This window comes from Barbus barbus (genome assembly GCF_936440315.1).
Source record: "Barbus barbus genome assembly, chromosome: 13".
Lineage (NCBI taxonomy): Eukaryota > Metazoa > Chordata > Actinopteri > Cypriniformes > Cyprinidae > Barbus > Barbus barbus.
Window position 1 is genome coordinate 16305808 of NC_136741.1, and position 24647 is coordinate 16330454.

Sequence of the window (24647 nt, forward strand, 5' to 3'; positions counted from 1 at the left end):
ATACGGTTCAAAAGTTTTCATCCCCCGGCTCTTAATGCATCTTGTTTTCTTCTGGAGCATCAGTGAATGTGAGTCCCTCAATTGTCCTCAGGGTGAAAAGATGGATCTCAAAACATACATTCACTGCTGGAAAGGGTTTAAATATGGTAAAGGTGCTGGAAAATTTAAGAATCTGCAGGACATGGAGGATTTTTCTGAAGAACAGTGCTCAGTTTACCTGTTCAGAACAAACAAGGACTCATGAACAACCATCACAAAACAAAGATCATCCAGATAACCACACACAGTATTAACAAGCAAGAGTTCCCAAACTTTTGAAGGGTGTTATTTTAATAATTTTTTATTTTTTTTTTTGACTTGTGAACTATATTTAAACATCTTTTATGTAAAATATCTTTGGACAATACTAAATAAAAATAACATGAATTTTGTATGATTTCTCTTATTTTGTTAAAATTATTCACATTTTCACAGATTCTGCAAGGGGTTCCCAAACTTACGCATGCCACTGTATATATCACCACTATATATATATTTGAAGAGTTCAGATGCAAAAGCATCCAATTGCCATTTGACATTCTTCTAAGATGAGCAATTCTATCAGGCTCCTATGTGTAGGTTCAGTAATTTCACTGCAATGGTAATAAATAGGTTATTTTTATTGCCAATAAAGTGAAATAACTGAGCATAAACATAGGAGCAAAATGCTCATTTTAGAAGAAAATTTGCAGAGCAACATGATACTTGTGTTGATTCTTGCTTTAAATATTATGCATTATGCACTGTTAGAGTTTATTTACATCCTCCATTCTTCGAGAATTTATATTTTTAGTAGCATAAAAACAGATCTGATGACATCTTAGCAGTGGTGATATTCATTACTAGAGAAACCAGTGCAGCAACTAGCAACGTTCAGCGATGCTGGCGGTGTGAACAAGGCTTGAGATCTGAGGCTTGAAATGACTGTTGTTGTTTTGGACAACTTTGCTGTTATGAACTTTGTCATGTTTACTGAGTATTTTCTGTCTGTAAATGAAAGGATTCTGTACTGGAGAGGTAAGGAAAAAAACAAAGTCCAGAAAAACCTGTTTAAACAAGAATGGTGGCTTACCCATGTCAATGTATGCTCCACTATTTTAATACGATCAGTGGAAAGGTATTTTTATTTGTTACCTTTTTAAACAAAAATCTGTTTAGCAATTAATAATTTAATAATAATAATAAAAATTTATAATAATAATAATTAATCATTATAAGTTTGCGATTATAATGTTGCTTGGATAACTTGTGGATATTGTCTGGCATACATGCATATGATCTTTAGTTCTTTACTCAACCTTTGCAGCATTAACTTTTTTCTTTTAAATTAAACTGGCACATGCACAAGAACAAAGGGAAAGCCAGAAAAGTGTGTGGTGTAAAACGGCACTATTAAACAGTTCAGGAAGGGTTACGTGTTTTGCAACTGGTGCGACATGAATAACAAAACAAATGATGTGTTTGTGGACCTACAGCTTTTACTAGATGTGAATAATATTCAGCAATAATCCCAAACCTGTTTGTCATTAATAATGCAACAGAGGATATAAAAAAAAAAAATAAAAAAAAAATCTGGTTCCCACCAAAAGCTGTCCTACTGGATGATTCAAATTTGGCATTTCGCCTTTTACTCTTTGCCACCAGCAACATGAATTTTCCCATGAATGGTGACACAACTGATTTTAGGTGGGGAAGTCACTGTGACAAAAGTGAGCTAAGGGTAGTATAGTGTGATTCACAACGTGGGAAAGTATTTGTCTTTGTCTACAGTTTTATACTTACAATAATAACAAGGTGCAGGAACTAGTATTATCTCTTTAATGACCTATGTGAGAAGTGGAGGTGTTTTTTTTGTTTAGTTTTTTTACATATACAAGTTTACAAATACAATAACATGAATTTACCCAATGAGCATGTTTTTTGTTTCTGAATTAAAATGAATGAATAAAACAAAATGTCAGGGTGATACAACTGTCCTGATCGACGGGATGAAAACAGCCTCAAAAAGATTTTAAAAAATGTAATTAAAAAAACCTTATTAATACTTTTATGACAAGGAAAGGGTAGTTCTGGTTGTAAAATGCATTAGAATTCACAATTAATAAATTAATGTAATTTAAAGAAAACACCACAAAAGACATATTATTAAAAATAATAATGATGCACACTCAATTATTGCCTATTCATGGGGTAATGAAAATATTTGTTTATATTTGATACTTATACCACATAAAATATTTTTTTAATTACATTTAAACTTTACTTGAAAATTGACCCCTCTATAAAAGGGGTGTCAAACTCAATTCCTGGAGAGCCACAGCCCTGCGGAGTTTTGTTCCAACCCTGCTCAAACACAAAAACCATCTAGTTTTCAATTGAGCCTGAAGGACTTGATTAGTTGGATCAGGTGTGTTTAATTAGGGTTGGAGCTAAACTCTGCAGGGCTGTGGCCCTCCAGGAATTGAGTTTTACAGCCCTGCTCTATAGGGCCAAGAGAATAAATTGGATATCATGATTTTTAAATAGCTCTATACAAGTTTAGGAATTATTATTATTATTTTTTTAATAATGCACCTTTGTGATGAACTTATAACGACCCTGTCTAACTGGGCAACAAGTAGATTATTTCACCCTTTATTTTGTTCTTAAAAGGAATGATCCCTCTTTATGTTTAATGTGGCAGGCTCGTGTAAACACTGGTGAGTTGCCGGGCAGTTTTGAAGTTGTTCAGAAGCCTCTGTACTCCATGAATTATCACCTCTCAAACACCACACTGGACACCAGTCCCTCTGACTCATATGGATACCCCCACCATTAGTCACAGCGGGCAATACAGACATATACGCATACGCTTGACCCCTGCATAGAGTGGCCGGTGTATGTGCGTCCCACGCAGTGTATACTTGACCTCATGTTGAGGACCATCCTCACCAGCTGCCCCCCGACAACTGCTTAGTGCCGTATGCAAGGGTAGGACAGTAATAGGCGGTGTGAACTGCCGTACCATGATGCATGAAGGAAGATAAAGGCATGAAGATGAATTAAGGGGGATGATGTACTTAAAGTTGCATGTGCTTCAGTCATTGCCTTATAAACAACTACTTTTAACCCATCTATGCAAGTACAGATTAACATGGGCTTAACCCTGCAAACCAAGCCAGCGACACACTGTGAGCTACACTGCAAAGAGATAATCAGCGCATTAGTGATGTGGGATTGGACACCGGCCACACAGCCCACTGTAGAGACTGACGTAATCACTAGGGCCCTAAATGAGGTTGTGTATTTCATATGAAGTAATGGGGATGGAGTGACTAACATTCAGTGTCACTCCATCCCCTGCATTTTAAGAGCAATTAACAACTGCAGTGATGTAAGGGTTTCATGTGGCATCTGCAATATCACCTGCACGCACCCAGAGATCATATTAGTAATGTTATTTTGTTGTATGAAATATTGCTTGGAGAACAGGGGTGGTAATCACTACAGAGCTTAGTCCAAGTCTGAACAATTTGTCCAAAAATAAATGTTTATGGTGAAGATGCTGTATGCACTGTACAAAGTCCTCATGATCTTTTCATAGACAGAAGCCCAATAAGCATTTTTCTGGTTTTGGACACTTAAATCACAGAAATTTACAAATTTCATTGCACTTAACATAAACAAACCAAGTGGCTTCTGTAAACATCTGCTGCTGGAGTTTTTCTCAGGACAAATATTACTTTTCTTAGCCGCTTTTTAAATTACTTTAACCAGCTGGTCTGAAGGTGATTTTTAGTGGTGTGACACTCGCTGTGTTTTCAGCCTCTGCCACCTCAATATATGAGTGCATGAACATAATCGTTAGAACTGCTCTGAGAGTCATTTTGTGAGCAATTTACCATTTCTTTTGAGAAACAAAAATCATATCATAAACAGAAACTTCAATGTCTTCACATTGTCTTTAACTTGAAGAAACTGTAAGAGAAATATAAATGTAATGATAGTATTTCTACTAATAAAAAAATTATTATTAAAACATTATTTTTAAAAGAATATTTACCAGAAAAAAACATATTAATTAGAGATGCTTTTGATTATTAAAATTGAATGAAACCATTCAAATGGAATCTAGAAATTTTAATTGCGTAATAAATTGTGTAAGTTTCATGATTTCAATGAAAGAAACATGCTTTTTAATTAACATGTTTATGCAGAGTCTAGAAAAATTAAAACAGGAAAAAAAAACAGAATCCAGAAAAATTATATACATAAAAAAATGATCAGAAAAATTATCCTCAAATTATATATGTGTGGATAAAATAAATATAATAACCATATTGAAATAAAATAAACATGCCCACTGGAATCTTGTCATTAGGTCACGCCATGTACTAATAACTCTCAAGTAAACTAAACCTCTAACATAACCTGCTCTGGAGTTTATGTTCTGTGGCTATTTGCATACCATGAAATTTACCTCCGTTTGTGGGACCGAAAGCTGTTTATATCCTCTTACTTACCCTTAAACTTACCTGGATATGTCACATAACCTGCTTTCTGGAAAACCCCCTGCAGACTTCAGTTCCAACCCTGCTCCAACACACCTGCCTGTAATTATCAAGTAACTCTGAACCCCTTGAGTAGCTGGTTCAGGTGTGTTTGATTGGGGTTGAAAACTAATTTGGGCTGAAATCTGCAGTATGGTGTCTATCCAGGAGCAGGGTTGGAGACCCCTGCCCAAAGTGCTTAAAAGCCTCTGAGTAGGGTTGGACAATAAATCGATTTTATCGATTAACTCAACTGTGTAGTTTACGTCGACTTGTTTGAATGAAAATCGGTTTTCTCTTTAACATCTGCCGACGCTCCCCTCTGAGCTCCCGTAGTTCCGAATGGGCTCAGCCCTCCCGCCGCGTATTTGCCATAATGTGGTTGGGCCGACAGACGATGCTACCATCCATCGCCGATGGCTGATAGACATCATGATGTTAAGCCGGCATCGTGATCCTCCCCCCGCAATCCGCTGCATCCCAATAATGTGAACGAAAAGAAAATTACGTGTTCTACGGAACTCCTTAAAGGGAATAAATACGAGATGGGAGGAAAATATATATTTCAAGTCAAGTCAAGTCACCTTTATTTATATAGCGCTTTTAACAATGTAAATTGTGTCAAAGCAACTGCACAATATCAAAAAAGGAAAATAGTGTCAATAATGTAAAATGAAAAGATTAAAAAAAAGATTTTCAGTTAAAGGCATTTCATTATTGAATTCAGTGATGTCATCATCCAGCTCAGTTACGTTTAAATAGTGTCTTTGTAATCAGGTCGACGATATCGCTGGAAATTTAGTGTCCCCAACTAAGCAAGCCAGAGGCGACAGCGGCAAGGAACCAAAACTCCTTCAGGTGACAGAATAGAGAAAAAAACCATGGGAGAAACCAGGCTCAGTCGGGGGGCCAGTTCTCCTCTGGCCAAACGAATCAGCAGTTCAATTCCAACTGCAGCAAAGTCAGATTGTAAGGGCTCAACTGGTTCCAGTGGTCTTTCCCAATGGCTGTCTAAGCAGGTCCTCACTGGGGATCTGTCTCTGGCGCTCATCTCGGTGTCCTGGTCTCCGCTGACTTTCAGGGCTGTAGAGGTCGTCTCTGGGTGCTGATCCACAATCTAATCTGGATACGATGGTGTATATATAGATACACCATCTATATCTGGATTTGGTGACTGCAGTGACCATCTGGGCTGGATACGGACCAGATCGGGTGGCTATGGTGACTGGGGATATGTCCCTGGGTCACCCTCATCCAGGTGTCCGGCCACATACATCATCTCCCGGCGCCGATCCACCATCTGATCCGGACACAGACTGAGAAACAGAATAGAAACAGACAAATATTAGCGTAGATGCCATTCTTCTTATGATGTAACGAGTACATCATGTGTTATGGGGAGTGTTCCCGTTTCCGGTTGATCTAATTAATGCAGCCTAACAATCCTTTAACGGATTTGAATAATAGAAGTGTATTAGTGTGTTATGTGAAAGCCAGGTTAAAGAAATGTGTCTTTAATCTAGATTTAAACTGACAGAGTGTGTCTGCCTCCCGAACAGTATTAGGTAGATTGTTCCAGAGTTTGGGTGCTAAATAGGAAAAGGATCTGCCGCCCGCAGTCGATTTTGATATTCTAGGTATTATCAAATGGCCAGAGTTTTGAGAACGCAGCAGACGTGGAGGACTATAATGTGATAAGAGCTCGCTCAAGTACTGAGGAGCTAAGCCATTCAGGGCTTTATAAGTAATTAACAAGATTTTAAAATCTATACAATGTTTGATGGGGAGCCAATGCAGTGTTGACAGAACCGGGCTAATATGGTTGTACTTCCTGGTTCTAGTAAGGACTCTAGCTGCTGCATTTTGGACCAACTGTAATTTGTTGATCAATCGTGCAGAACAACCACCCAATAAAGCATTACAATAGTCTAACCTTGAGGTCATAAACGCATGAATTAGTATTTCTGCATTTGACGGTTGAGAGCATAGGTCTCAATTTAGATATGTTTTTTGAGATGGAAAAACGCAGTTTTACAGATGCTAGAAACATGGCTTTCTAATTAAAGATTGCTATCAAACAGCACACCTAGGTTCCTAACTGATGAAGAAGAATTGACAGAGCAGCCGTCAAGTGTTAGATAGTGTTCTAGGTTATTACATGTGGGGTTTTTAGGTCTGATAATTAACACCTCTGTTTTTTTCAGAATTTAGCTGTAAGAAGTTACTCGTCATCTAGTTTTATATATCGACTATGCATTCCGTTAGTTTCTCAACTTGGTGTGTTTCACTGGGCCGCAAAGAAATATAGAGCCGAGTATCATCAGCATAACAGTGAAAACTAACACCATGTCTCCTGATAATATCTCCCAAGGGTAACATGTAAAGCATGAAAAGTAATGGCCCTAGTACTGAGCCTTGAGGTACTCCGTACTGCAATTGTGATCGATATGATACCTCTTCATTCACTACTACGAACTGATGGCGTTCAGATAAGTACGATTTGAACCATGCTAATGCACTTCCACTAATGCCAACAAAGTGTTCTAGTCTATTTAAAAGAATGGTGTGGTCGATAGTGTCGAACGCAGCGCTAAGATCCAGTAGAACTAATAAAGAGATACAACCATGAAGCAGGTCATTTGTAACTCTAAGAGCAGTCTCAGTACTATGATACGGTCTAAATCCTGACTGGAATTCCTCACAAATACTATTTTTCTCTAAGAATGAATATAATTGCGAATATAATTTGCTACCTTTTCTAGTATCTTTGACAGAAAAGAGAGATTTGAGATCGGTCTGTAATTAACTAAATCTAGTTGTGGTTTTTTAATGAGAGGCTTAATAACAGACAATTTGAAGGTTTTGGGGACATATCCTAATGACAGTGATGAATTAATAATAGCCAAAAGAGGATATATGACTTCTGGAAGCAGCTCTTTTAGTAGTTTAGATGGAATAGGGTCTAACATACATGTTGTTGGTTTAGATGATTTAACAAATTTATACAATTCTTCCTCTCCTATAGTAGAGAATAAGTGAAATTGTTCCCCAGGGGATCTATAGTGCAATATCTGATGCAATATTGTAGCTGACGGCTGCATGGTTACAATTTTATCTCTAATAGAATCGATCTTGGCAGTAAAGTAGTTCATAAAGTCATTACTGCTGTGCTTTTGGGAAATGCCAACACCTGTTGATACTTTATTTTTCGTTAATTTAGTGACTGTATTGAATAAATACCCGGGGTTATGTTTGTTTTCTTCTAGAAGAGACGAAAAGTAATCAGATCTAGCAGTTTTGAATGCTTTTCTGTAGGATAGGGTATTTTCCCGCCAGGCTATACGAAATACCTCTAGTTTTGTTTTCCTCCATCTGCGATCCATTTTCCGGGCTGCTCTCTTTAAGGTGCTAGTGTGCTCATTATACCATGGAGTCTGACTGTTTTCTTTGATCTTCCTTAAGCGTAAAGGAGCAACTGTATCTAAAGTGCTAGAAAAGAGAGTCCATAGTTTCTGTTACATCATCATTTTTTTCTGTGCTGTTGGATATGCTGAGGAATTTAGATAAATCAGGAAGATTACTTACAAAGCTTTTGTGGTAGAGGTGATGGTTCTACCATACTTGTAACAAGGTGAAGAATTTACAGTTTTAGCTATATGGAGTTTATACAAGACTAGATAATGATCTGAGATATCATCGCCTTGCTGCAGAATTTCAACACCACTAACATTAATTCCATGTGACAGTATTAAATCTAGAGTATGACTTCGACAATGAGTAGGTCCGGAAATGTGTTGTCTAACCCCAATAGAGTTCAGAATGTCTATGAATGCTGATCCTAATGCATCGTTTTCATTATCGACATGGATATTAAAATTACCAACAATTAAGACTTTATCTGCAGCCAGTACTAACTCAGATAGAAAATCAGCAAATTCTTTAATAAAGTCTGTGTGGTGCCCTGGTGGCCTGTATACAGTAGCCAGTACAAACATCACAGGGGATTTATCGCTGACACGTGTTTCTCTAGATAATGTTATACGCAGCACCATAACTTCAAACGAGTTATACTTAAAGCCTGCCCTCTGAGAAATACTGAGAATATTGCTATAAATTGTAGCAACACCTCCCCCTTTACCTTTCGGAAGTGGCTCATTTTTATAGCAGTAATCTTGGGGGGTGGACTCATTTAAAGTAATGTTTTCATCTGGTTTTAGCCATGCTTCTGTCAAACAGAGCAAATCTAGATTATTATCATTGATCAAATCATTTACAAAAAGTGCTTTTGTAGAAAGGGACATGATATTCAGTAAGCCAAGCTTTATCAATTGTTTCTCTGCATTGTAAACATTTTTTATTTGTTGAACATCAATTAAATTGTTACTCTTAATTTGTTTTGGACGTTTTCTGTATTTTCTAGTTCGGGGAACAGACACAGCCTCTATAGTGTGATATCTGGGTGAAGGAGTCTCTATGTGCTGAGAATTAACTGACTTCTATGACGTAAGGCGGCTAGCAGACGGTCGGTTTAGCCAGTCTGTCTGCTTCCTGACCTGGGCCCCAGTTAGTCAAGTACGAACTCTAAGACTATGTGCCATATTTCTAGAGAGAAGAGCGGCACCACCCCAGGATGGATGAACACCATCTCTTTTCAACAGGTCAGGTCTGCCCCAAAAACTCGTCCAATTGTCTATAAAGTCTATGCTATTCTGCGAGCACCACTTAGACATCCAGCCATTGAGTGACGACAGTCTGCTATGAATCTCATCGCCACGGTAAGCAGGGAGCGGACCAGAGCATATTACAGTGTCTGACATCGTACTTGCAAGTTCACACACCTCTTTAACATTATTTTTAGTGATCTCCGACTGGCGAAGTCGAACATCATTAGCGCCGACGTGGATAACAATCTTACTGAATTTACGTTTAGCATTAGTCAGCATTTTTAAATTTGCCAAGATGTCAGGCGTTCTGGCTCCCGGTAAACAATGGACTATGGTGGCTGGTGTCTCTATTTTCATGTTCCATACAATAGAATCGCCAATAACCAGAGCACTTTCATCAGGTTTCTCAGTGGGTGCCTCACTGAGTGGGGAGAACCTGTTTGATGTTCTGATCGGAACGGAAGAGTGGTGTTTTGACCTGCGACTAGGCCGCCTTACAGTCACCAAGCTGCCCTGCTGCATGGGCTCCACCAGAACCGAACAATGTACAGGACTCCCTGAGCTAGTCGCATCCAAAGCAGTATCTACAGCCCTCACATTCTTACTATCCTCAACTAAAGTTTGGATGTGTGTCTCTAATTCTGAAACCTTCTCTGTCAGCCTAACTATTTCCCTGCATTTATCACATGTGAATCCCTCATCGCCGACAGAGAGAGATAAACTATACATGTGACATGAAGTGCAAACAACAATAGCAGGAGAAGAAGCCATTACTCACCGTGACTGATGAATGATACCAACTTAACTTACCACTTACCACTGTTGTTTGATGAGCTCGTGAAAAACGGAGCGAGAGAGAAATGAAAACGGAGCGAGAAAAAAAGAAAACAATAATAGGCAAGAATAGAAACGTGAATGGAACCGCGAGTAACAAGCTAACCAGCTGATGCGCTGCACTGGTTTTAAAAAGCGAACGATCAAATTAGTTAGATTAGTTTGATAGATAATACCAGAAATATGGTGGGAATTAAGTTATATATTATCACTTTAAACAACAGAGAGTGAAAGTAAGGTAAAGATTCAACAAAAAAGCAGCGCTACAAATGCAAACCTCTCAGCAGCACAACAGACAGGAACAGACTGAAGCAATCGATCACAGACTGAGAATAAGCTCAATACTTCAATACTTTCTCTCACCGTTTTATCATTGGGTGATCATACTGTATATAAAATTGCGTGCATCAGGGAGCCGCTATTATGCCTGGCATTGAAACTTCTTTTGGTTGCACAATCGCTTTTTTGTTTCACTTTCACTTTCGAGATTCGCGATCCGCAGCTCTGTTTATACTATGGAGCGACAGTAGGCTACTTACTACACATTATACAAGATCAGATGCTTGTCAGTGGTGCTCAGGATCTGCAAGTCATTTGTCATTGTCCCGCCAAAAAAAAACCACATTCCACCAAATATTTTTTATGATATTTAAAACTGAAGACTGAACAGGTCCCTCTAGAATATTTTACGAACCAAGCTTAAGTAGATTTAGATGTATACATTGGGATGATTGTCCTGCTGGAAAGTCCAGTGATCATCAGCTTCAGTTCATGCACCAAAGGTATCACAATCTTGGCCTGATACTTCAAAGAATCCATGTCCTTCATGCAGTCAAGATTTCCACTTCCTGTAACAGCAAAGCACCCTCGTTATAAGACTGGTCTACTTAAATTTTTGACCACAGATATGGTGTTCTGTTCGTGAGTCTTGTTTTTTTTTTTTTTACACCAGACATAGGCCTACTGCTTATCCAGGGGTTAAAAATGTTACTGTCCGTTCACATGACTCCAAAAAATATTTGTCCAAAAACTATACACCATCTCAATATAAAATAAGACATTCTCAATCCTAAACACAGAAGAAGGAAAAGCTTATTTTGTAACTGCATGTACACCATCAAGACCAAATTATACAGTAAGAATCCCACTAATTAGAGGGGCATTCACATTACACATTGAGCAGCATGTCAAGACTGTGTTGCAAAACATGACATTTCACAAAAAAAACTGGAAACTGAAAACTTTTTGATACCCACAAGGCAAGCAAATGCAATATAATGTTTGCGTGCCTGTGTAGACAGAAATTGTAACACATAATGTCTTGAGAAAAATAATTTTGTTAAATTGTTGCAGTGAGATTTAAACAATTCTCTGTATTTTCCTGTAGTTATTTATTAACAATTTAGCAAACTTGATTCAGGGTGTATCCAGTTGATAAATGCTGTATAGAACACAGCTATGAAAGAGAGCTCTGGGGTTTGCATGGCTTTGTAACAATTGTGTGTTTGGAAAAATGACGTGATTCTGCAACTCCTTAAGAAAACTATTACCTGCTGACAAAATCTTTGATCTTTACCTAAATCTAATTTGTTGGCATGTTATTATCTTGGTAAATACCTGCATGCAACAATACCTGTCTTTGATTTACACAGCTGGTCTTTCATGGGAGTCCCTGTGCACCTTTCAGTCAGTATATAGTCTATATATTACACTGATTCAAGTTTCACAACCTAATGTATACAACACTTACTTAATTCTGAAACAGACAAGTACTTGACTTTCAGTCAGTGAGTCAGATATGCATTCAGTTACTGCTCTAACAGATTGAACAAGTTCATCCAGTAAAGGATTCATCATTCTGATTCAGACGAGTAGCTTTTCAAATGATTCATTAAAAGAACTAGCTTGTTTCAGAATCGGACAACACTTGTCATGTCACTCATATGTTTGTATTTTGTTTACCTTATTTACCCACAAGGTAAACTCAACAGAAAGGCACTTTTTCTTGCAATTGTTTAATTTTATTATTTTTATCTAATCAGATTGCAAGCTCACATTCACAACCCGTGTGGACTGCACTGAAAGATTCTGCCTCCTAAAAGAGGTGCAGGAATCACTTCTCTAATGCATTTAGTTATTTAATATTCATCCAGTTCACAGCAGAAGTCTATAATAACTAGGATTGTATCCATTGATAATTAAGTTAAAAGCATTTTCACTTCGGCTGTGGATATGTGGGAATCTGTCACCCCCAATAAACTACAGCCAAGTACAGCAGACCAAAACATGTCGTTTAAGTTGGATTCTGTTCAAGAATGGCAAAATGAGGACCCACAATTTGCAGATGTTTGTAAAGTTATCTGCTTGGGTGTGTGTAGTGTGTGCTTAACATTGTGTTGGGTGTGTGTAGTGGGGGGGGGGGGGTGATCTAAAATAACTAGCTGCTTTGGCATGCGTAAAGGACATGAGATTGGGAGACTGCTGGCCAGTTTGTCTCAAAAGGGATATTACTGTCAAAAAGAACATTAAGTCAATATGACGTCAACATTTTCACTCTTTCTATTGAGAATTTCAATCACATAGGTTATTGGATAATACAAACCTGCAATCAGCTCTGGTATGGGACTCGCAGTTTTCACAAATTCAGTAAATTCCTAATAGACAAAATCAAGTCTTGTCTTTCATTTTCCGCTTTTGTTAGTTAACTGGGCTGCGAATGAGAATTCATGTACACGTACATGTAAACACCCATGTCTTGAACTCAGTAGTGTCTCCATTACAAAAGGTCCCTTTTATGGTGCATCATGGGTAGTGGCATAGGATAGATGAAGGATGACACTTGACTGAGGCTCTCTTTAAAGGTACAAAAGTCCGGCACACCAGATCGTGTTCCCTGGATACCCAGCATCTATTTATTATCCTTCTCCCCTCTGTGACCTCCCCTTTATTTTAAACCTCTGATTCATCTGCAATTCAACCCCTAAAAACCGCAAAACACCTCTAAGTTTACAGCCTCTGGACGATACCGTCAGCAGGCGTAAATGAAGTGAGATTTTTCAATAATTTCTGTGCGATGTATTGATGCCTTTATTTTTGGAATCCCATCATGCAGTATGCTGTGTCTAGAGAACACTAAAGGATACAATAGCAGGTTAATTTAAATCGCCCTATAGAATTGGTGGCTAGCAAGCAACAAGTTGACATCAAGAGCGGAACATCTATTTGTTGCTTTTATAACAGCAGGAATCTGGCAATTAAGATTAGTATCTTGTCACAGGCGTTCACTCTGCATGTTAGCGGATGAAGAGACGCAAGGCGATAAACTTCTAACACAGGGTTTCAGCCTTATTGACAGGTCAGGAAGCCATCGTGGTCACTGAGGGCTATTTGATGTGACATCTTTTTCACCTGGTCGGGTTAAAATAGAACTTAGCGGCTGGTGTGATGCAATCACCACGCATAGCTTAAAGCTCCTGGGATTCTGGATAGAAATTGCAGCCAGCGAATGGACGGCGGAATGTGCTTTTCAGGTTAGTGCTTAGACAGACATCACTGGGGACATGGACTAGAAATGGAATGGGTGGGGGTTGTTTCTTAATATCTATATCCTAGCAACTGAAGGGGTATGATACCATGTCCAGTTGTTGTCAGGGATTGGTCAGCATGTTGGCATTGACGCCGCCCCTTTGCTTGTGGGCTGTAGAAAGATTAAACCAAAATTAAAACATCCTCCACACTTGATTCACTCCTGTGCACTTGACCTTCTAGCACTTTAATCTGCCTCACGGTTTCTTTTTTGTTTGTTTATGTTTTTCATGTTTTTCATTTATTTGTAACTCCAGGTCTGCTGTAATACATGTGCTTGGGCCACTTGCCGATAACCTTGACGACCTCAGTAAAGACCCCAGTCTGGCAGTATGACCTCTCCTTATGCAGCAGTACAGTTGTGCCCAGAGCGAGCCTTTCAACGGTAAGACAGGAGTTACAGTTTTTTGGCCAGTTCTGAAGAGCCATTTGTAGGGTCACTAGGTTTATCTTGTCCACTTACTTGGGCATGCACACATGGTGCATGTGGTTTTATTTAGTTGCTTCATTTGTAAATAGATACGAGCACATATTGCAAAGCAATGCATGCTTGTTACTATGGTCCAGAACAGTGCGTTTGTTCTTATTCTGCTCATTAAAGAGTTACTGTCTGGACTGAGACGTGCTGTAGGTGCTAACAGTTGTGTCTGGTTCTCCAGCTGCTGCCTGGCTATGATATTTATAGGTGTGGTGTTCTTATGGCGACAAAGAAAGTATTTTGTGCAGTTTAAGGTGAACTGTCTGGATACTCGATCCTCAGCCTGCTTGTTTGTTAGCTCTTCATGCACATGCTACTGGACATTCTGAACAGAGTTCAAATCTAAATAAAGCTGTATTAATAGCTAGGAATTAAATTTTCATGCTTGTATCGTTAATGATGTTCTAATGTAATATTCCGTTTCAATGGAGTATTGGCACCTCTTTAAAAAGGCGATTGAAATAGTTTCATACACTACATGCATTTTTAAATACCAGCTTTCCTTAGCAGCTCTGAATATTTAATCTATCAACTAATAAATTACGGTAAAATAGGTTATATAAAATGAATAAGACCATTTTTTTTCTAATGAGATACTTGTGGCCTTTATGTAATTTGGTATGTTGACAGTAGTCACAAGGTAAGATGGGAAAAATGAATGCTTGTTCATGTCTGGTTATTTTCAGGTCTGTAAAATTCTCTGTTTAAATGTACTTAAATGTAAAAACATTGCTAATCTAATGTATGTAAATATCTGTTGAAAAAAAACTTTTGAAAAAATGGTGCTAGTTGTCACTTTTTGTGTTGGCATTTAATATGAAGTGTAATTTAAAAATATATAAATTCCACTATCTTTCCAACCCTAAAGGTTGTTCAAGAAAAAAATGAATGAATAAATAAAATGTTCATTCATGGGGCATTGTCTAATTATGTGAGGGAAGTGATTTCAAAGGAACCTCCCCTTTTTTGTTTGATTTGCAGCCAAATTACTGTTCAGATTGTCAAATTATGACAATTCATTAAACATAAAAAATTGCAAATATAAAATTCCTTTTTATATGAAAGTTGGAAAGCAAAAATGGATTTAATAAATTGAGTAAATGTCAAATTTAAAACATGTGATGGCTTAAGTATTAGCTGAATTTGCCCTAAAAATTTATTTTGATTTAATATACACTTATTTTTTTACCCTTGTCTGAATGCTAGTGTAGTTTTACACAGTGTTCATTTGTTTACCCAACAGCTGAGACAAAAATTACTATAATGGAATTTTACTGAAGTATACAATTCACAAAAAAACTATTCTAATGTCAAGTTTTAAACCAACAAAACCAGAGACAACATTTGTAATTGATGTAAAACCTTATTATTACCATAATATATCCCTTTTCGACATGAAGCAGCCTCACTTATAAGGTCTTAGCCTTTGAGCACATGTAGGTATACCTGCAGAGACGGTTGTTTTTGTGACTGATCCAGCTGCTATCAGTAGGTCTAATCTACACCACAAAACAGGAGAAACAGACATGTAAAGAGGTTCTCAAAATAAAATGAATTTCCTTTAAAGTCAAATGCTCAAAGTTGTGTTTTTTTGTTGTTTTTTTAATCGAATCCTACAAAATTAGACCCTCTTGGAAAGATAAATAATCAAATGGGTGAAAATGCTGTGTAGATTTTGTGTTTGAGTAATATTTAATTGCCAAACAGTTAAATCATTGTCACACACCTGTTTACTCTGATATATGTTCTGTTAGGAAAAAACATACTTCACATATTTACCTATCTCATTAATAATGCTCTTTGAACAAAGCCTTCTGTCTATTTCTTACAACCAACAGTGAACATTTATTATAATTAAAAAATTGAATAAAGTCTAATATTAAAAATAAATGTAATACATGACTATTCCTTATTGGCATCAGACACTTTTAAATACTTGTAGAATACTTTTAAAAATGAATAAATAACGAGTGCAGAGTGAAATAAGTCCATATGAAATTGTATAACTTTGGGACGGTTCAGTCCTTTGCCACATTTAACAGAATTTGGGGCTGTTCACAGTGAAAGCACGCGTCTAAATGGAGGAGAAATCATGGGGGCCACTATTCTTTTGTTTGAGCCACCGTGTCCATCCTGCAGCCCCGGGTTTGAGGGATGAGGGAAGGGTTGGCAGATCCCTTTGAACGTTCTCTGGCCTCTGATTAATGAAGATAGTAGAGAAGCCCCTCTCACTTGTCTCCCCAGATTGCAGGACTCTGTTTGTTTTGATTGCATTTTCATCGCTGGATGTGCCCAACCTGTCAGGAGACAATGGGCAGCCCTGTTAAGCTGCGACTTTTGACCCCGTCCTGTCTGCGAGGGGCCTGGTCTGTGTTTAAGTGGACGCAGTGCAGCCTCTCCCTCAGGCAGAATGCATAACTCCCCCCAGTAACCAGACACCCACCCACAGCTTCCAAAGAAGCTACCACTAGAGATGAAGCCCACCCTACACATATCCACAATGAAAAACTACAGTTGACTTTTGTCTCCAAGAAGTTTATGCCATTTTTAGAGGAATTGAAAAAGGAAGCTAAGCCTTTTTCTTTTTTGTCTCACTTTTTTTTATTACCCATTATAGGGTAAAATAAAGGAAAAGAAGCATGATTTCTTGGCTAAATTGGGGGATGTGATGATTGATTTGAGATAATGACAGATGTGGCAGCAAAAGTGTTAAAGCAGAATTCAGAGGAAATCTGAGCATGTTTAGGATTTAGTAACTTGACGGAGAGTGACAGTGTTCCTTTGCTGCATGACTCTAGAATTACTCATTCTCAGGTTGCACTATTTGCTTTATCAGGCTGTTATGTTTGATCCAATTGATAAGTAAACATAAATTATCTAGATGTTTAATTGAAATGGTCATTCCAACACATCTCACGGCAATTCGTATGTATTTTACGAGGTGGCTATTTCGTACGAATTCATACGACCTTACTCTATTTCTAATATTTCTAAACCCCAGTGACGGGTAGGTTTAGGGGCGGGGTTAGGTGTAGGTCATTCGTACAAATTCATACGAATTGGCAACTCGTAAAATATGTACGATTAAGCAAAAATCGTATGAATTTGTACGAGTGAGGTCGTCCGAATTAGCCACCTCATAAAATATGTACGAATTGCCGTGAGATCGGGCTGGTCATTCCCACTTTTGCTGATGGTGGATCAGAAATCTGCCCATAAACGTCAGCTGTCATATCTGTGGGTGTAAATCAAAGCTGGATATTTTCATGCATGGGTGCTGCACCTTTTGTGGGACAATGATGTCATTCTTGGCTGAAAATCTCTGTCAACCGTATTGTATTTCTTCCGCTTGTCCTTCGTTTTCTGACCTTTTGAAGGGCTTGCATCCTCACTCAACTTTATAGGGGATAATTTCCCTGGCACCGGTTTGATGATGATGATGATGATGATGTCATGACACCAAGGCTGTCAACCCAGCTCTCACTTCTCGGCCAGGGATCTGAAACATGTCCTGTCACAATGTGTGACCTGAGACAGCAGCCACTCAGCACCTGCTGGAGACCTATATAGTCCTCATGCTCTCACCAACCTGTAATGTTGACAATATTAAATGCAATAACATATCAATGAGAGAGAGAGAGACATGTAATCCCTATACAGAGAGCTGCTGAACCTTGTGTAAGTTATTAGCCACTACATTCTCTGACATGAGAGAAGTAGTATCTTGTTTTGTGGTTTTGTTGAGTGTGATAGCAAAAGCTAAATGTATGCGTTCTGACAATTGTAGAGCCATTTAGCACTCTCAGAGAACTATAAATGAAACAGTCTTCCATGATATGTGATATAGATGACATACCCCTGTGACATAAACACTTTGCTTAAGTTGCTTCCGCTGGTTTATTGACCGTTGCTTCTTGCTGAGTTGTTTATAAGGATTTTTAGAGATAATTCAAGTGCAAGGAAAATTAAAATGTAGCTTTGTGTAATTAAAATGCTGTTGTTTCTATAATCCCAATAAATATATAAAAGGAACAGTTCACCCAAAAATGAAAATTTGCAGTTATTTTACTCACCCTCAGACCATCCAAGATGTAGGTGACTTTTTTTTTCTTGAGATTTTTAACTGAAACCGTGGTCCTTGGAAATTCATAAAAAGTCAGCAGCTGCCTGTTTTTGAGAATAAAAGGAAAATAAAATAAAAAGGAACACAACATTAATACCTGTGGCTCCTGACGTTATATTGAGAACTTTTAGTGAAACATTCGATCTGTGCAAGAAACTGATCATTTACATTATTGTACAACATTATTGAACTCTCCCTTTAATCTTTAAAAACACTAATAATTTGATAACACTGTTAAATATAATCTTTACATCATTTCAAAAATGAATATAATTTGTTATGGTGTTCCTGTAATGGTGTAATATTGTAATGCTTAAATCCACTTTATTTATTTATTAATTAATTTATTTATTTGTTTTCAAATTTAATGATTTATTTATTTTCAAAGTTATTAGTATATAATTTTAATATTGTCTATGTATTGACTTAGGGTCTCTATCAGAATCATTGCATTCTTGCTTAGAGGGATTGTATTTGTTTCAGCATAAAAAGTAAACCAACCAATACTAAAAATATTATCTACAGTGATGGAGTGATGCTGCTTGTTTGTGATAGCACAATTGATTTCTGCATGGAATAATGAATAGCAATATTACTTTTTCTTAGCAGTAGAATATACCACTCTTTTTTATTTCCAGATGCATCGCCTTATGTTGTTTATAACTTAAAATAAAAAAATATAGATGCAAAGATTGCGAAAATTTGCAAAAATTGCAAAACCTAAAAACGTTGCAAAATCATCTCAATGTTATACACAGTTCTGTTTATCTGTGCAAGATCCCACCCATTTCATAAAAATGACATCCAATAAATAAGTACCCTTTGTTCTCCATAGCGCCATTCTCTTTGATTGTACTTGTAATGGGTGACTAATTCATTAATACAACTAACTATATGAACAGCTGTCAGTAAATTAGGCCCCAGCTTTTATTTTGTATTTGCTTACTCCCTTAGAAGCCCCTCAGACTGTTCATGTTCACAGTGTAAAATGCAGTGGGGTTTAGATTTGTATCTTACAATGGGAAGTAGGAATGCTGAGGTATGGACCTGTGGACACACCGTGACAATTGACGCATTGGGCTTGGCATTTGTGCGTCTTCCAGTGTGCCAAATGACAATATCTATGAGGCTTAAAGTAAACATTAGGGTTGAAAAAGCTTTTATCCCCAGTGACAGGCCTGGCAGCACACCGTTGTCCCAGTAATTCAACTCTAGCATTCACTTTGTGCCACACCTCTTCAACTGAACAAAGACAAAAAGAGTATATACACTTCTTTTCTTCTGAAGAGCTGTGTTTGGGGAACCCATGGAAAGAAAATGGAAAAGAGGAATTTTTTCATGGTATTGAAGCTGAATTCCAAATCCTTTTTTGCACCTCCCATTTTCCTCCTTTAGGAAATGGGCGTAATTTTAACTGGTTTTATTATATTGTAAAAAGTGAACGTGCATTTTGACCCTTATCCCTTTAAATGAAAATTCTGTTCAGAAATTACTCGTATCATTCCAAACTTGCATGCATTTCTGTCTTCTTCACAAAAGATGTTTAATTAAAACACCCATTGCTCCCAACTTATTCTATATATATATGGTACATTAAAAAAAAAAAAGTATGAACCGCGTTCATTAGGAGAAAGAGATAGTTCAAACAAAAACGAAAGGTCTGTTAATTGCTCAACCTTATGTCCATCCAAACCTGTATGAGTCTCTTATTTTCTGCTGAACACAAACGTTATTTTGAAGAATGTTGGTAACCAAACAGTTGACGGTAGCCATTGACTTCCGTAGTATTTTTTTCCTGATACATTTCCATTTGTTATCTACGTTCTTCAAAATAATTTATTTTGTGCTGAACAGAGGAAAGGGACTCATACAGAATTGGAACAATTTGAGGTTGAGTAAACGATGACAGAATTTTAATTTTTAGGCGAACCACCCCTTTAACTATGTAAACTTTTTAAACTCATCAAAGGAATGTAAAAAAAAAAAAAAAATCTTAAAGGGATAGTTCGTTCAAAAATGAAAATTCTGTAATCATTTACTTAACCTAAAGCCGTTCCAAGTTGACTTTCTTTTTTAATTGCTGTACTATGAAAGTCAGCTGGTTACCCTTAATGTAAATGTAATGTAAATGTACCCATATTCTTCATGTCTTATGTTTAACAGAAGAAAAAAAAAATATTCAGACAGGTTTGGAACAACTTGAGGGTGAGTAAATGACAGCATCATTCACATTTTTGGGTGAACCTTCCCTTTAAATACTATAAATTGAATTTTATCTTCAAAGGCTGGCATGGAAGTGTCATTTTACAGTGATATCAAAGACTAGTGTTACTTTGTGTATCTGTCTAGGATACAGTAATCTGACATCCTTCGGCCTTAAAGCATTCAGCATTTATTAGGCATGCCTGCATAGCTTAGTATATTAATATCTCCCCACCTCACAGAATGTAGGGGAATTCCGGCCCCACACCCGAGTGCCAACGGTAGATTATGGGTTGACACCCCAACTCCCAGACGCACACACACGCATACATACATTTACTACCTTCAACCCCCTTCCACAGCCAAGCCCAGTTCTGCCACACACATTCCGAATGCTGCATAGCGGTGGTGTTGCTATCATATAGACAGTGAGGGGGAATTCCGCTCTGCTTGGTCGTCAGCGTGTGCTGCTCCTCAGCAGGAACAATGAGACGCTGGGCTCTGGCTTGGTGTCATATTTCAGATGGAGAGGGTCATTGTGTTTTCACTGACAGTCTTATTCTCTCTACTGCTCCTAAATGTCATGTTAACACTGGTTATTGGTGTTGCATTAGACAGGCACAGAGCATGGCCTTTGTGGGGGGAGAGGCAATTAAGAATGGGCTGTGTTTTTACATTCTGAATGGGTGCAGTGCCTTCTTTCCACCATTAACGCAGTAATGAATACTGTATCAGTTTACTAAATGAGATTTGAGTTCAAGTCGGTTGTTACTGTAATTAGCAGTATTGCAACTCACATCACTGTTTCTGTTTCTCATAGTCAAGATATGGATGATTTTTCAAAATGTGCAGGTTGTGATTTTTTTTTGTTTTTTTCTTGTGACAAAAATATAGGCTGGGTTAGACTCAGAGCCAGTAAGCAGGGTTATTATTATAGTTAACTAAAACTATTTAAAAACATTTTTACTATTTAAAATAAATGTTAACTAAAATAAAAATTAAATATTTGAAATAGGTAAACCTATTTTAGTTCAGCTAGTTGCCAGACATTTCTCATTTTTAGTGTAACTTGACTTGCAAAAATAACTAAACTTGAAATAAAAATGAATAAAAAAAGTGACAGTATTTATATTTATAGAAAATAGCCATAAAAAAACTATAAAAAATGACAAAAACACAGGTTACTAAAATGAAAATGAAATTGATTACACAAAAAATGAATTTGAAATATTAATAAAAGCTATACTATCTCAATGATACTAAAATAACACAGCCAATAAGTAACTGCCTGAAGCTACCATCTAAAATTAATGAAACCCTGGCAACACCCTTAGAAACCATTCAGAAAACCATAGCAACTATATTTTAACACCCTGGAAACCACCCACAACACCCTCCAAAATCCTGGAAGTGACTTTTGCATGGCAAAACCAACACCCATGTTTTCTTTAGATAATTTAAAATGTTTCCAATACAATTACCTGCCATTTTGGAAATTTATCAAAATACTGTTCATTTTTTTTTCTTAACCTGAGAAACATTTTACATAGAAATTGTGCCCTGATACACTTGGCAGAATTACTGACTAAAATTTTGTTTCCATCTCTTTAGATTGAGAGAACCAGCCTGTCTCTCATGGGCTGAAGGTTCTTTCCTGGCCTCCATGTCACAAGGCCAGGGCTCTCAGGGTACAGATATCCTCGGACAAGACGTCCTCAACCAGCTGCTGGAGATGCTGGACCAGTGAGTTATAAAGTACCTTGCAAATTCACTCATATTTTAATAAATATTTAAATAAAAGCAATAAACTGTAAAAAAATGAATACAAATAAAAATACAACTTCAGTCTTTCTACTTCTTCAGTTCAATGTATTACTTGCTGTTTCTTTGTAATTGTGAAATTTACTGTCAACTTAAGAATAAAAATAGTTACAACACCAGTTATTAGTGTATAAGCAGTCCCCCACTTATTGGATCACATTTTATTTAACAAAAGTTTTAATGAATACATTTTACTTTATCTTTTTAAGAGTAAAAATATACAATTGTAAATAATAAGAAAACAAAACTGTTTTCATTCAATTTACTGGTTTCTGTTCTAGGTCTGCGCTACATTCAATGCAGCCTATCGAGTTCAACTTTTCTGAGGGCTCTGCAGTTGGATCAACATCCAACACCATACAGATTAGTATGGACTGCATCACAATGCGTGGGCCTGAGGAGCCCCTTACAGTGAGTACTTCATTTCACTAAAAACAGCTTTTCACACATTTTCACATTTAAAAACTGCACTAAAGTGCAATAACAATGTCAGATATTGCAGTGAGTCACAAAGATCTGAGGAATTACTGTGGTACCCTGTTCTTGACACATTTCAAGATGGCAGATTATGCAAAATGCAAGTTGTGAACTTCTTGAATGAATAAATCCTCTTTGAATATTAATTTTAGTTAGGTTTCATTTTTCTAAAGGAGGAGCCAACGTAGATTGTTGATAACTGGTTATTGAATCAAACTATCTCCCAGATATACCTCCTATGTAATGTAATAGTGACATAAATAGCCCTTTAGGCTGTTTTATAAATTGACCATTAATGTAACTTCATGTGGCCTAAAACTACAAAAAGTTTAGATTTTTTAAATGAACAAAAGTGATTAATACAGAATATCTTCTCAATACTTAGCTTGTTTTCCTACTACTTGTAGCGCTCAAGCATTTAATTGTTGAATTCTGTCAAAATCCCCTGCAAAGTTTAAAGCAAATGTACATGGGGATTTTTTTTTAAACCTCCAACTGAAAGGTCTCATACGGGCTGTTTTTTTTTTTTTTTTTTTTTTAATGGTAGCAGAAGATAATTAGATTTTCAATACAATAATAACCGTTTGAATCTCTGTAATATTTTTGTCCAGTTGTTTTAGTGCCTTTTAATTTTAGTTTGTCTAATTTGCTTTTAAATATTGAACAGCAACCAAACATTTTTGAATGCGTACGAAATTTGTTAAGTAGAGTACCACAATTATTTTATCACTTATGAAACTTAGTTTTGTTTAGTGTGACCAATCAAGTGAATAATTTCAGTAGTGGGGAATTTAGTGGTAAGCCCCCGCAAAAACAGTTATTTTGCACTTTCATGTGGAGGTGTTACTGTTTATTGGGTGTGTTTGTGGGTTTTCCCTGGTCATTCTGGATAGTTTTGGTGGTAACAAAGTCAAAAGGTCTGTCCAGGTCCGGATGAACACACTAAATAAAAAGTCCTGATGACGATAGCCTTGCTTTCCTGCAATGGAACGTCCTGTTTGAAGTGCTTCAGATGCAACTTTCATTGTGTCATGCAAGAAAAATATTTTTTTGGGTGAGCATAAAAATCTAAGGGTCTGAAGTGGATCGATGAATTATGAAGATGAAGATTTTCAACAATACTACACATCAGACAGTTTCTTCTTTGGTGTAAGTTAGCATTTTCCCCTTCTATACTCAAGACAAGATTTGTTTCTTGTTCTAACTCATTCTAAAATTTGTTCTTGTAATCTGTAACACTGTTTAACAACTGTTCATTCGTAATTTGATGTAGGTCATGCAAAATCTGTGTATCCCTTGGGCAGATTCTATCAACACGTTTAGTTCTAACATTGTGTTTATACACAACAGAAGAGCAATGGAAAGTTTGACATTAAATGTATGACCTGTAGCTGACGCTGAGGCCTTGTCGGTTTTCTCTGGGCACGCAGGAGAATTAGGTGGATGTGGCTCCCCTCCCAGCAGAGGAATGCAGTTGTCTGGTAGTAAAGATGGGGAAAAAAAGGGAGAGACTGAGCAACGCTTTACTTCTCTGGCCCTGAGGGATTATCTTTTCTCTTGATCTGGTGATTAATACCCCCCCATACAACACCACCCGCCCCCATCTTCCTCGCAGTGAAGATCGGGCGTGGTGCGCTAACACTGGCACGCTAACACTCCGTCCCTTGCCAGCTAGCATTCGTGTTGATCGAAAACCTAGAAAAACTGTGGCAACCTGCCATTCGTTTGCTGCAATGATGCTCATCAAACTTTGAGGAACAAACTTTTAGACAGCGGTGGGCATAGTTGCCACCCCATTAAAGGAATAGTTCACCTAAAAGTACAAAATTGTCTATTTACTCACCGTTATGTCGTTCCAAACCTGTATGAGCTTCTTTCTTCTGTAGGAATTTTGA

The 24647-nt window shown here is 37.3% G+C and overlaps 1 protein-coding gene across 3 annotated transcripts in view; it reads left to right on the forward strand.

Annotated features, from left to right (window-relative positions):
• Positions 1–13765: 13765 nt before the first annotated feature.
• The window catches only part of tp63 (tumor protein p63), a gene marked incomplete at its 5' end in the record, with an annotated part of 40840 nt that continues 29958 nt past the window's right edge, over positions 13766–24647 (forward strand). Inside the window, 3 exons of one of the 3 annotated variants that reach the window (XM_079432740.1) lie at positions 13766–14036; positions 22066–22197; positions 22557–22686. In XM_079432740.1, coding sequence (XP_079288866.1) covers positions 13984–14036; positions 22066–22197; positions 22557–22686 — 315 coding nt within the window. The remainder of the gene's footprint in view (positions 14037–22065; positions 22198–22556; positions 22687–24647) is intronic. The other 2 variants (XM_079432748.1, XM_079432749.1) reach the window with 2 other exon arrangements.